The following is a 13,486-nucleotide window of genomic DNA, read 5'->3' as shown; positions in this document are numbered from 1 at the left end:
GAGGAAGTTGTTGGACACTTTACCAAGCCAAAATACTGACTGGATTCACACAAACTTTAAAGTATGCTGATGGGTCAAAGCAGAACAGAAACATATCTGCAAAGTTTACAGAAATATTTTAAGTGCAAATCTAAGTTTTGCATTTAATTTGAAGTTGTCCTTAATGTCTTACAGTATTCATTAAGATGCTGTCAATAAATATATCTGACTGGTGTTTGGTGCACATCATTTTATATTTATCTTGAATAAAATCCTGATTAGTTTCTGATTTGGATTTAAATGAGAGCAGCCCAGCAGTGAGAACACCAGATCAGTAAAATTGTAGTCATTCAAGGTCAATGTGTCAAAGATTTACTCAATGTTTACATATCAGTTTTCACAAAAAACAAGTAGATACAGAGTTTAATGCCAAACAACCATCATGAACATTAATTATCAACTATTAATTAATATCAACTGAACGAAACAAAGACAGCCAGATATATTGGCCTTTTCCTTTCCTCCGTGAGCCCTCTGTCCTTTCAGTCTCTTGATAATGAAGACCATTTGGTTGTCGTGACATGTCAGCGCTCACATGACTTTGCACTGATCTCCTCCAGCAGCAGGAGATGAAGTGCTGCTCCCCAGCAGCTCGTCCAGACTGAGGCCCTGAAACGCTCCGAAAAAGGAGTCGTCCTTCACAGGGGCCGGCTTCCTGGCGCAGTTGGTCTGCTGCAGGTGAGAAAGGGTGGAGACTGTTAGGCGTACCGAGAGCTGCAACCAACACTTATTGGTCTATTAAATATCAGAAAATATGTCCCTTTGATCCTTAAATATGCATCCCAGTTTTTCCAACATAATGTCTTTAAAATGAGATTAGAGTTACTTTGGGTAATAGGGAAATTGTTTTGTGGCAGGTAACCACGCTTTCCACCAGTTAACAGTGAACATAAACAGTTCATATACATATAAAATATATCTATTGAGTATCTATGGAGTACTCAATATAAACTATACAGTTAGAATACACTACCACAGACCAACCTACTCCTTAAAAATGTAAATAAAGGATACCTTATACATTAATAAGTGACCAACCAAAATACCAACATTACCATTTAAATGTCTTGTTTTATCAATCCAAATATATTCAGTATATAATATATGGCAAGGTAAAACATGGAATGCCAAATCTGAGAGATAGAAAACTGCCAATTCTGCCATTTGTGCATGAAAAATAACTATTAGTATATTTTGATTTCACTTACCCTTGGGAGGCAGTGTTGGCTCCTGAACTGAGTTCTCCTGACCGGCCTCTGGGCATTCTTCTTGGCAAGTTTGGCCTGCTGCTGTTTCCTTTGGCAAACAGCACAGAGCAACATTAGGAAACAGCACATGGGCAAGCAGCTTACTCATGTGAGGAACAGCCTTATCCTCACTAAGCTGAGGTTGTGTTGCCAAGCTGGATAACAAACACCATCAGTCACTTGAACTCAGATCGGAAACTCATAGTGATTCTTTAAGAAAATGGATTGATCATTTAGTGAGAAATAATCCGTATGACAGAGTAGAGTGTCTCCAGTGTGTTTCTGTGTATCCCTCTTTCAATGTTTCTACCCTACCTCTCCCTCTTCAGCTCCTCCTGGTACAATCTGAGCCAGGAGTCGGGGACTTTCTGGCTGCTGCAGGGCAGGCTTCTCCTCCTGCTGACGCTGATGCTGCTCCTGCGGGTGAAGCTGCTCCTGCGGACACACTGCCCGCCCTTGACCCCTCTCTTAGTGGAGGGTTTTTTCCCAGACACACAGCTGGTGAAGTGCTTCAGAGGAGCACCGAGCGACATGAGGGAATCCATCTCTTTGGTGAAGAGCAGCAGGTGGAGTTTCTCTTGGACAGCTCACAGGTTTAAACACTGATGTCCAGGACAGAAGTCAGTGTTGTTGCTTTACTTTCCAACAAGGTGTGAGGCTTTTATCTGCAAGTACAGAAAATAAAGACTTTTATCCACTAAGAGTAATATAAGCTTATATTTACAGAAACGTTCCTCATGTTGCAAGTCAATACATAGTCCTCTCATTTATTTTCTGTTAGAAGTTATTACATTTATTCATTTGAGTTATAATATAATTACTTTTAACAGGACTCATAGTTCGAATACTAATATTTCATTTTTAATCTAAACATTTTCAGAGATTCATTCTTTTACACAGACAAATTAATTACGTTTTTTAAACAAGTTTTTCAATGGAAATACACGAGGGTTCCTGGTATGTTCTTTGTCTTGTAAGAGGTCGTTTGCTGAATAAACTGTGCTGTTCTACACAGTAGATCTGTCTTTTTAACACAATAAACTGTACTTACCTGCAGGTGGTATCTCCTGTAGACACAATCAGCTGATGGTAGGATTGGTTAAAAGTACTCTTGTTGTGTTGCTTCCACTACCTCAGAGTGTGATGCACTTCTGCTTTAGGTGCTCTTAAGGGATGTCACCTGACGACCTCACTGGAATTCAAACTGGATTACCTTAAGACGCAGGAGTTGATCTCATTAACAATGGAGCAAAACAAAAAACAAACAGCTGCTCTTTAACATTTGATCACTGAAGCCGTAATAGTAGTGGTAATAGTAATGTGACTTGCATTGCAGTTCAGTTTTAGTAGACTGGTTGGCTTTAATTAAAACATATTTTAGTAATGAACACCTCTACGGTTTGTTTTGAAGTACAGCTGATGATATAATATGTTCAGTTAAACACCTAAAGGACTCGTTTCATTCATTCATTCATTCAGTGCACTGAATCCATGTCATCATGAAACTCCTAATCTACTCACATCTCTACTTAGTTCTCAATTCTAAACTATTCTTAATGTATTCCAAAAACTACTGAACTTAAGTCTTTAATAAAAAATGATTTCAAGTAGTCAGTATAGTATGCCATAAAATGCTTTTTTAAATAATTATTAAAAAAAGATCAAAGTATAGTAAATCACAAAGAGAAATGGGTATTGTAGGTTTAAAAAAAGTAAAGAAAAAGTAATGATATAGTATTTAATCAAAAGGTGTTTTAAAGAGTAAAAAACGTACTATACTAAAAATATTATAAAAAGGTGATAGTAAAGTATGTCATTAAAAAAACTCATAGTATTGTCTGCCATATACATGATGCAAACAATGTGTATATATATTGTACATTTCTAGGATTTTTTTTTAAAGCCTTCGCCTTGATTATTGTACTTTTTCCCCCTTTATTGTGTTAATGTTTTGCACCAATACCAAAGCAAGTTCCTTGTACTTGTAAAACCAGATTCTTAAATGAGTCATCACATCTGATATATCACTTTCTACTTCTCTGACCATGTGACGGGAGGGGACCGTGGTTGAGTTACAGGCAGCTGACCCAGAGCACTGACCAGCCCTCCTGTGGGACATTTTGAGCACAGTTAGTATAGTTGTGACTACTCTTGTGTTGCAGGGTTGTTTGGTCTTGACGCCCCCATATAACCTCAGTTATACACTGCCTGGCCAAAAGAAAGGTCACACGCTCTAATATTCGTTGGACCGCCTTTAGCTTTGATTACGGCATGCATTCACTGTGGCATCGTTTCCACAAGCTTCTGCAATGTCATAACGTTTATTTCTGTCTTGCATTGATTTTTCGCCAAGATCTTGTATTGATGACTGGAGATTCGGACCACTGTGCAAAGTCTTCAAAGATTCTCTATCGGGTTCAGGTCTGGACTCTGGTGGCCAATCCATGTGTGAAAATGATGTCTCATGCTCCCTGAGCCACTCTTTCACAATTTGAGCCCGATGGATCCTGGCATTATCATCTTGGAACATGCCCGTGCCATCAGGGATGAAAAAATCCATACCTGGTCATTCGGTATATTCAGGTAGTCAGCTGACCTCATTCTTTGGGCACATAACATTGCTGAACCTAGACCAGACCAACTGCAGCAACCCCAGATCATAGCACTGCCCCCCACAGGCGTGTGACCTTTATTTTGGCTAGGCAGTGTATATTTGGCTGTAGAGCGGTTATTAGTTTTGGTTAAGCAGGTTATTAGATCAGCGCTGCGTTAGCCTCAGCTTACATGACATAGCATCCATGCACCTGTTGCAGCCGGCCTCCCGTGTCCCCCTCCTGACGGGCTGGACGCTGAGCTCTGGGTTTGGAAAGAAGTCAGAGAGAGATTAGTTTGCAACAGACATTAGCTAACAAAAAATGAAAGTAAAATTAGGCAAACAACACCTGTTCAGCACCAGTAGGACAAAATCAGTTCAAACTAATATTTAACGATCCTGCAGGGAGGGGGAAATAGGAGTTAAGTCAGCCACTCAGTTAGGAATATAAGAATAGTGGTAGCTGTATAATAAGGGTAAGCTACTGGTAAACTGCTTTCTAGTAAAACTATTAGGTGAGCATTTTTAAAGGTTATCTAATCAATACAAGTTAAACGTACGCTGTATTATTAATTTCCCTCAAGCAGTATTTTTATCTTTATTTTAGGAGTTCCCTAAAAACAAAACAATGCAGACACCATGTTGACCTTCATTTCAGACGTCTGACTTGAACATCATCCAGCAGCGGGATTAGTGAGCGAGGTAAAGATGGACTCAGACGTAGGATGGTATTTAAAGACGGGACGCCTCCCTTTAGCTACCAGAGGCCCGAACCCATACTGAGAGCACCATAAGCCTTTGGTAAGGAGGACTTAACTTTAATTCTACACAATCGTACATATATACAGTTTTATACGCTTTAATTTATTACAAAAAAAAACAAGTAATGTACAGTTGGGGGGTGGGGACTCTGACCTATATGAACTCAAAATAAATACCGGCAACAGGGGTTGTGTGTGGCTCGTTGGCTACTTCCTATGTGCTTTACCTCGATGGAGACTTCAGAGCTGACCGAATCACACATGAAAAAAGGCAGTTTATGTTTTTCGGGTTTAAAAGGGTGCAAGAATGTTCCCATGACTAATGCTGAACTACTACGAACTCTCTCACACACACACACACACACACACACACACACACTATAACATAACAAATATCTATAGGACAGGCCACAGAGAACTGTGTGTGGAGTGTCCACCACTATCATCGCATTGGCGAAAAATAACCGACCTATAGATCTGTCTCCATACAGGGGAAAATCTGATTGAAAAACATGGAAAAAAACGATATGCAACGCAAGAACTTACTTGACCAAAACATAAACATAAAACTTGAGACATTTTTCTCTTCTGGAGATAATTGCAATTTCCAAAGAAATATATATTCAATTTGAATTATTAGCTGCTAGCATAATAGAATATATTACACGTCTCCATGTTAAGAGTTATGTGGGCGAGGGCTTGCACTGCATACACAGCTCTATCTCCTTTTAAACCTTCCCTTAGACTTCTCAATCGGAACACATTTCTTCCCTTAAACTGAGTTTGTGGGTAAGCTGTTTTGTAGTGTATATTTCCTTCTGAAACGGTGAGTTATTTTCTTAACATGCTAATGAAAAGAATATACGGATGGACGGAAGGAATAGTCAAAAGGAAGACAGGAGCTGCATAGAGGGCTACTTTGGGTACAAACAATCTTCCATCAAAGACCTTTGTCCTCTATGGAGGCTGTGGCGGGCGGCAAAGATTCATTCTTTTCAGTTCTTCCAGTCTTTGTGGTTACTTTGGTCTCTCTGCTGCAAAAACATGCCTCATGTGGCTGCAGAGGTGGATGTCCGATGGGCAGGATGGTGGAGCAAGAGGAAGTTTAGGTGTCCATGCTTTATTGACAAACGACAGAAAACATCCAGAGCCCCGATTAACTTAACAGTTCGTCTGCTCCACGATAAAAAAACACTTGATCTTCTCTGTCATTCAGTCTCTGGAGGCTCAAGGGTCACCGGCTGATGTCCCGGTTGCCCTCCCAGCTCTTGCTGCTGCCTGCCTCGCCAACCGACCCGTTCTCAAAGAAAGGGTGCTTGAGGGAGTCGGCCAGCGCCAGTCTCTTGGTGGGCTCGTACTCCAGCATGCTTTCTATCAGGTCAAACAGCTGGTGGTGCTCCTCCGCCTCCGACAGCAAGTACCGCTGAGAAAAAAGGGAGTAATGAGACTCTGGTACTGCAGTACACAAAAAACAATTCACTTCAGTTAATTGCACAATTTTCACTACGAATAACCATCAATCTTTCCTTTTCCACTCCCCATCCGCCCGTCTTACCCGTAAAGGTTTGCAGTTTTCTCTGACATATTTCCCTGCTGAGGAGCTCTCGTCCCAGTCCAGACGGCCACGGTAGAAATACTTCTGCTTCCTGAGAGGTTACGGACATCAGCGTGAGCAGTGTAAATCACATTTACAAATAACATGTGTATTCATGCGTGTTGCAGGCACGCGTGTCTTCTCACCTCGTCTTACGAATCATCCTGGATGGCACTGGTCCCAGGATTCTCTCCATCATGGACAAATGCTCCCTGTTGTCGTGAGTCTGAAAGAAACATGGAATGGAACCATGATTCAGCATACAGAGGGATAAACTGATTGAGAAGATAAGTAGTGTTTAACTTCTGGTTCGGCCTCTTGGTTCAGCAGTAGTAGGTTGACATTGTACCTGAAACAAGGTGAAGCCCAGGTAGTACTCAAACAGGATACAGCCGATGCTCCACACGTCACAGGGATGACTCCAGCCCAGCTCTGAATAACAAAAACATGCATACAGTTAAGAAAAAACATGTAAGAAATGTGTAAATGCTCAGTCTAAATGGCCAAATGACTGAAAAGCATTTGAGCTACATAGGGTAATCCAGTTCATGGCACAAATAACAACTTCCAGGAAAAGATCTAGGAGACCACGGTTCACTGACTAAAGATGTGTGTTTATTTGTACTCATACATTGATTGGCCTAATTGATCTCGAACCCAGCAGGAAAGCCACGGCTCCCTGACAGTGGTAGCGCTGTTGATGATAATATAGGAATGGGAGATGGATGGGCTTGTTTCTACAAGAACTTTCATTGAACTCTCAAGTAAAAAGAGGAGAGGACGAACAACAACTGACAGAAACAGCTGTTAATTGTTTCTGAGCAGTAGTGTTTACATTTAGTTTATGGCCCAGAGCCTGTTGATGTGCTCACCTAGTATGACCTCGGGTGCACGGTAATGCCGCGTGGACACAATGGTGCTGTGGTGCTCGTGGTCGAAAGTGGCGCTCCCGAAGTCCACAACCCGAACCGCCGTGCTCTTTACTGTCCGCTCCTCTCGCTTCTGCAAGAAAGAAACTTTACATGACTTTTCTAGAAAACATAATGCAAGTTGTGGCTGTAAGTAGTGCCGTTTTATGGAGAAGTTTCAGCCCGTTTTTTCAAACTGCAGCTGTGGGTAGTACATATTTATTCATGAGACCTCTTAGCAGTATCTTTTTCCGACATTTAAACAATGAACTGCATCAGAACCATTTTCAGTATGACATTTAAAATGGGATGTTGTTGTTGTTTTAAACATGCTACTCAAGTCTGTAAAAAAAGAAGATTCTCCTCTTCCTCTGCATCTTACCTTTTCTACATTGAAGGACATGGTGAAGTCTGAGTTGACAAACAGGATGTTCTCAGGCTTTAGGTCTGTGTGTGTCAGCTTATTGTCGTGTAGGACTGTGGAGAAAAAACACGAGTAACTTGTTATAAAGTACATTGAATAGATAAAAGACACTCGAGAGCTCATTTGACAACTTAAACAACCTATCCAGGAAATCTACATCACAGCATAAGTGTCGTCATGAGCAGCCCAATATGTTATTGAAGACGCTCTCCTGACATTTGGCACTTTAATGCCCTCGTGTGGCTACAGTCTGCCTACTGCAGACAACAGAGGCTTTCAGTCCAGCCCCTTCATTGGTAGGCAACAGATGAAGACACATCACAGGATGAGTGTGTTTGAAGGAAAATAAGGATAGCAAACGTTGCTACAAAAACATTCAAGATCAAATTGTGCGCTTACACTAAACATGCTAAATAGGTTTCTTTTACTTGTTAGATCACACATTTTTCTTTTAGAATTGAACTAAATGCAAGACAATTAAAAAACCACTTACATTTCACAGAGAGACAGAGTTGGTAGGCCATGTGTCTGACCTGACCGATGGAGTAGGGTAGGTAGTTGTTTTCCTTTAGAAAGTCAAAGGTGCTGAGAGCTAGCAGCTCAAAGGAGATACACATGTGACCGTGGTAGTCAAACCAGTCGTACATCTGTACACACAGGCTGCCAGATAAAACAGCAAACACACAGTTTGAATGTGATGAAGTGGGTTGAGTAAGTTCAGCTCAATCAAATATTTGTAGAGGTCAATTGGGCAATACAATGATCTTAGTGTCACTACAGTACTAGGTTCATTGCCCAGCATAAAGATAATTGCAGTAAATCGCTATCCCATCAGAACTCACAATTTGTTATCAGGGTCCTTTTCATTGATCTTCTCTAGAACATTTATTTCCAGGCGAGCTGCTTCCTTGTACTTTTCTACATTTTTGATAATCTTCAGAGCAACAGCGGCTCCTCCCCTAAAAAAAACAAAAACTGGATGAAGCCAAACACAGAGGACATAAAACACAAAACATGAATGACACTTGTATGTTAACCTAACTTCTGATGCCTCAGCAAAGGGCCTGACAACTTCAGAAGGAACATAACAATATGACATTGTAAGCAAAGTCCCTGACACTGATCAAGTTAAAACGTGGGAATATGGAAAGTCCCTCTTTACCATAAGCAGCTTCATGAGGTGAACAGATATGAAATAAGAATTGCTTAATGTAAACTTCAAATCACAAGACAATAATTCTTCCATTGTGAATCTAACATTGAGATGGTACAGTCACATGAGACACAGATACACCATAGCCCGATGTGACTGAGTCAGCTCATCCGGACTTCTTTTGCCATAAGTCTAACCCGCCGCAGGAACCTCCCATTCAAACATGTGTCTAAAAAAATCTAACAGAGTGAGCAGGTGTCAGCTTTTCACTGTCAGCTGATACATACCTGCGGTGGTCAATGCACTGCATCACCCTCCCGAAGGTGCCTTCCCCCAAAGTGCTGACAATCTCATCTGCAACACAACACAGAGAGAAAAGGAAGAGAGAGGGAGGGCGGGGAAAGAAAGTACAGGAGCATTAGAAATGTGGACTTAAGTAGGAATACATGATGCAAAAGTTTAGACAGGCGAACACATTTAAGCGCCCATCCCATTTTTAAATTAGATCTGGAAGGCTACGAGATGTGTAGAAAATAAGGGAGCAAATGGAAAGCACTCCTTTTCTTTGATGACCAATTTGAAGCCATTGAATTAAGGCCACATCCTCTCAGGGTGTGGTTGTCTTTGCCCAAAAGGACAGTGGGGTATTGTGTAAAACTGGAAAAATCATTAGTGTTTCTACAAAACTGTGCATCAACCTGAAAATGACCACGGTGTTTTTTTTTTACTGTCTAAATGTGTGCTGGTTGTACTAAGAAAACACTGAGTAAGTGATGTGCATGTCAGATGTCTACAAAAAACATCCCTGAAACCCCTAATATTGGAAAAAGCTATCTTAAGTTACAGGTTTGGAACTGTAAGTGATTTTTTATCTGAAACGCAACAGAGACAAACAGCTGTAAATGGGATTCTATGTTTAGGAAAGTCAAGTAACCTGTGAAACATAGACAATGCTCCACAGCTTAAAATCCTAGAACAAAAGGGAGAAGGTATCTAAAGTCTTCCAACATTCGTGCAATCCACCCTGCTATTTCAGCTAGAGCGAAGAGCATTCTAGCAAGGCATCATCATCATCAGGCACTCCCATGTCATGTAAATGCTCTATGCTTTAATACTCATATGGAGAATGGTTACGATAGAGTAGTGGCAGTGAGTACATCTCTCTTGTAGGACGTCCCCACTCCGACAGATCAGGTGCCCTTCCTCGTCGTCCCTCACACTCAGTGCCCGCGTCCGGCTGTCGCTCCGCTGTTTTCACACCCAAACCGCCATCAGCAGGTCACGACATGACCGGAGGGAACGAGGGATTTTCAGGGACAGCCGCAGCAATGGTAGACGAGGAGGGAAGAGGAGGGTGGTGTTGGTGGTAGTTGTGGTTGTAGGTGGGTTTGGTGGTCATGGGGCGATTCACGCATGACACCACGTGAAGGAAATATATAACGATAGGGATATAGTGCAAGGGAACAAGTCAAAAATTACATGATGCTCCTCCCTCTACCTTTAACCCACAGCTGCTTACAAACAGGGAAGCAACTTGCATATCCATTCATAAACGCAAAACCAGTTAAAACAGTAGTATAACTAAGTCAAAACTTATCAGGTTGAATCAGAAAAAAGATGGAAAATTAAATGAGAAGGACTATATGTAATTAAGCAGGAAATATTTAAAGATAACCCCAACATTTGTTTACTTACATTCAAACTACTTGATACAAATCTGTGTATAAAATAACCAACGCAAAAATATATTTTAACAAAGCTAAGACATTTCAAATGTCAATAAACTGATTAAGTGTAACAAGTTCAAATTGCTTGGTAGAACATTTTCACTTTTTTCAGTCTATCTGTACTGTATTCACAAGTGGCATACCAACTGTTACCACAGGCAATTGGGCTTTATACCAATAACTGACGAGCTAAAATATAAAGTTTTATGAAAGGTAAAGCCACAGACACAAACTAAGTGTGACCAGGTGTAACTAGGCATTCAAAAGGAAAAGTGGAAAAGCTGTGATGGGTGTGTATAGGAAGAACATCAAGAATTGGCAGTTAATCATTAATGAACTTATATAAAACTTCCTTGCATAAAAAATGAAAATGCTCTCCCAAAAAGAAATGCCATTTTAAGCAAAACCCATCTAAACAAAAACCTCTGAAAAAATAAATAAAAATAAAATCATAAAGATTTTACTACTTACCAACTCCAGGAGCTATGGAGAGGAAATTGTTAAAGAAAGAAAGAGACAGAAAGAGCTGAGTGGAAGAAGAGACAGTGATGAGAGGAGAGAGGATGAGGAGAGCTAAAACACAAACTCAGGACTGGCTGTACTCACCGAGGAGGATGGGCTATAGGACCTGGTTCTACGCCGCCTTCGTTTGTGCTTACGCCTGCTGCCTTTCCGTCGGTACGACTCTTCCCGTTCGCGCTCCCTCTCGCGGCCACGTCGGTAGTCATACATGTTTGGGGTGAAATCGCGTGGGTAATAACTTTCAGCTGCTCCATGTGGCTCCCTTTCTCTGTCGTGGTCTCGGCTCGGATCCAAGCGCCTGTATCCGTCGCAGTATCTTCTGTCAAATGGCCGGTGCTCCGTAGAACGATTGTCATAGCTACGACTGAATCAGAGGACAGAGACAAAATAATGAAACCTAAAACTGACAACCAACAAGAACCCAAAAAAGATCAGCGGGGTTGTTACATTTGTTCGAACATTCAGAATGTGAAGTTGCAGTATAACAAACAAATTCATTATTAATATACACACAATCATACCTCCTTGAGCGTACAAAGCTTCCTTCCTGTCGGTGTCCCCGTCCCCTTCGGTCTCGGTCTCGGTCCCGGTCCCTGTCCCTGTCTCTGTCACTGCTGGAGGAGAAAGACGGCGATCTTCTGTGCCGGTGTCTTCGCCCTTTGTCTCTGTCTCTGTAGCGGTCTTGGTAGCTGCTTCGACTGTCTCGGTCCGAAGACGAGTATCGTCTCGTGTGAGGCATCTAGTGAATTTTTAGGAAAAAGACGCCTTTTTTTAATTTAGTAATGCAGGGAATAGTTTCATGAGATCTGTTTTTTAATTGACTCATGTTTTGAGTCAGCTTTTTGCTTCTAGCATCAGTGGGGCAGCTGACCACTAACAGACTTGTAAAGGGAACTGTGGGAGTCAGTAGGTGTGCAGTTGTAGGATAGAAAAACAAACACATTTGGTCGAAAATGTACTGAATATTAGACTGAAAGGTTTTCATTTTTGATATTCACTGATAACGTTCCTGCTCAATAAAGCTGTCCGCAAAGAAAAAAACAAATCCCTAAAAGACCAAGCTGATTGATGTCAACAGCTTAGTAAACAAAGTTGTTTTAAGAATGTGATTGCCTAGGAGGGCCTGTATGTTCCAATAGAAATTACACTGTAAGCACATTTCCTAAGTACTCTACTTAAGTACAATTTCGAGATACAAGTACTTAACTTGAGCATTTCAAGTATTTGCTTGTACTTCTACCCCACTACAATTCAGAGGTAAATAGTGTACTTTTACTTCGCTACATTTTTGGTATATTTTGTTCTTTCTTTACAGATTTGGATTAATAGTCTGAAATATAATAAACTATTCCTACCTAAGAACAAGATACGAGTACTTCTTCCACCCCTGAGTTCAAGACTAACTTCTACGAGCATCCTAATGAAGCATGAAGCCTTTACATCTGTGCAAAATTACTTGCAGCTAGACGAACAAGTGTTGCAGCAGGCTTCGGAATATGTGAACTGATCAGATGCAGGAATGCATTTTAATAACCCTTTTGCATGATCCCATTTAACTAATAACAACCCAACACAGTTGAACGTTAATACAGCGCTTCAAACGACGGTAAGCAACACACTGGCATTATATTACTGTTTTAATTCAATGAATTTAAATAACGCCACCGTTTCATCAGTTGACTAATATAATGTTACATGCATACAGTTATTCGCATCTAAACGTTGAGCTGATTTCATACCAACCTGCGTTAGCAACCCTGCCGTTAACGCTGTTACAGTTTTTGTCACAGGGCTATCTACTGCTGTCACTCAATACCTTTCAGAAACATACACATAAAAGGAGAACTAATAGGTGTTAACTTTAATCAGCTAACTAGCTAGCTGACAAGCGTACTGACTGTTAGCTTGCCTTGCTAGCAACATTAGCTAACGTAAATACTTTGACCGCCATCTTAGCTTAGCTACGTACATCAGCTAGCAAAACAGATACTTTCGCTAGCTGTCGTACAACCCGTTTTTTCGCAATTTGTCAAACAAAACGGAAAGAACTGTCTTGTAAATTAGTGTTACCGTTTTAGCAGCGAGGCCTGTACGTTTGTCCCACAAGAAATCCGTGATGGCGTTCCAGTTTTCTCTATTATTCTTTCGCCAGCACCGATGTTCAATGCTGATGCTAGTAAGCGAGCAGCAGCGTTTCACTGCCTTCGCTGTACAGATAGTTCTGGTTCAGACTGGTGGCTGCTACGCCTCCCTGCGCGGAGAATGCAACTCAAGTCCTGATTGTACACAAACCAATACAGAGCACTAGTCAGCGCAGCACTATGAACCTGCAGCCAAAATAACTAAATCATATTTTTATTGAATGTAAAACATCATTCCTGTTTTATGTCATTGCTTTGTATGGCACTTTGGTCACATATTTTACTTAAACACATGCTCTATAAATAAACTTCACTGTAATTTCTTGCCAAATGTAAACAACCTTTTTTGTGATTATGAAATGGAAACTATATAACAA

At 40.9% G+C, this 13,486-nt stretch overlaps 2 protein-coding genes across 2 annotated transcripts; both read right to left on the bottom strand.

Moving 5' to 3' along the window:
- Positions 1–335: 335 nt before the first annotated feature.
- Positions 336–4,024, bottom strand: si:ch211-81a5.8 (uncharacterized protein LOC560648 homolog). The gene is made up of 5 exons (XM_063898657.1): positions 3,331–4,024; positions 2,338–2,499; positions 1,602–1,951; positions 1,248–1,335; positions 336–711 (listed from the first exon to the last, which is right to left on the bottom strand). The coding sequence occupies exons 3-5, from the start codon at positions 1,829–1,831 to the stop codon at positions 571–573; spliced, it is 459 nt and encodes a 152-aa protein (XP_063754727.1). The 5' UTR covers positions 1,832–1,951; positions 2,338–2,499; positions 3,331–4,024; the 3' UTR covers positions 336–570.
- Positions 4,025–4,605: 581 nt separating this feature from the next.
- clk2a (CDC-like kinase 2a) lies at positions 4,606–13,229 on the bottom strand. The gene is made up of 13 exons (XM_063898655.1): positions 13,039–13,229; positions 11,490–11,707; positions 11,053–11,332; positions 9,877–9,967; positions 9,007–9,073; positions 8,409–8,525; positions 8,060–8,226; positions 7,525–7,619; positions 7,107–7,236; positions 6,584–6,666; positions 6,381–6,460; positions 6,196–6,286; positions 4,606–6,063 (listed from the first exon to the last, which is right to left on the bottom strand). Exons 2-13 carry the CDS (start codon positions 11,705–11,707, stop codon positions 5,875–5,877), a joined length of 1,608 nt encoding a protein of 535 aa, XP_063754725.1. The 5' UTR covers positions 13,039–13,229; the 3' UTR covers positions 4,606–5,874.
- Between the last annotated feature and the right edge of the window lie 257 nt (positions 13,230–13,486).

The sequence above is a fragment of the Eleginops maclovinus genome, chromosome 13 (genome assembly GCF_036324505.1).
Source record: "Eleginops maclovinus isolate JMC-PN-2008 ecotype Puerto Natales chromosome 13, JC_Emac_rtc_rv5, whole genome shotgun sequence".
Classification (NCBI taxonomy): Eukaryota; Metazoa; Chordata; class Actinopteri; order Perciformes; family Eleginopidae; genus Eleginops; species Eleginops maclovinus.
This window is presented reverse-complemented; position numbering and strand designations above follow the sequence as displayed.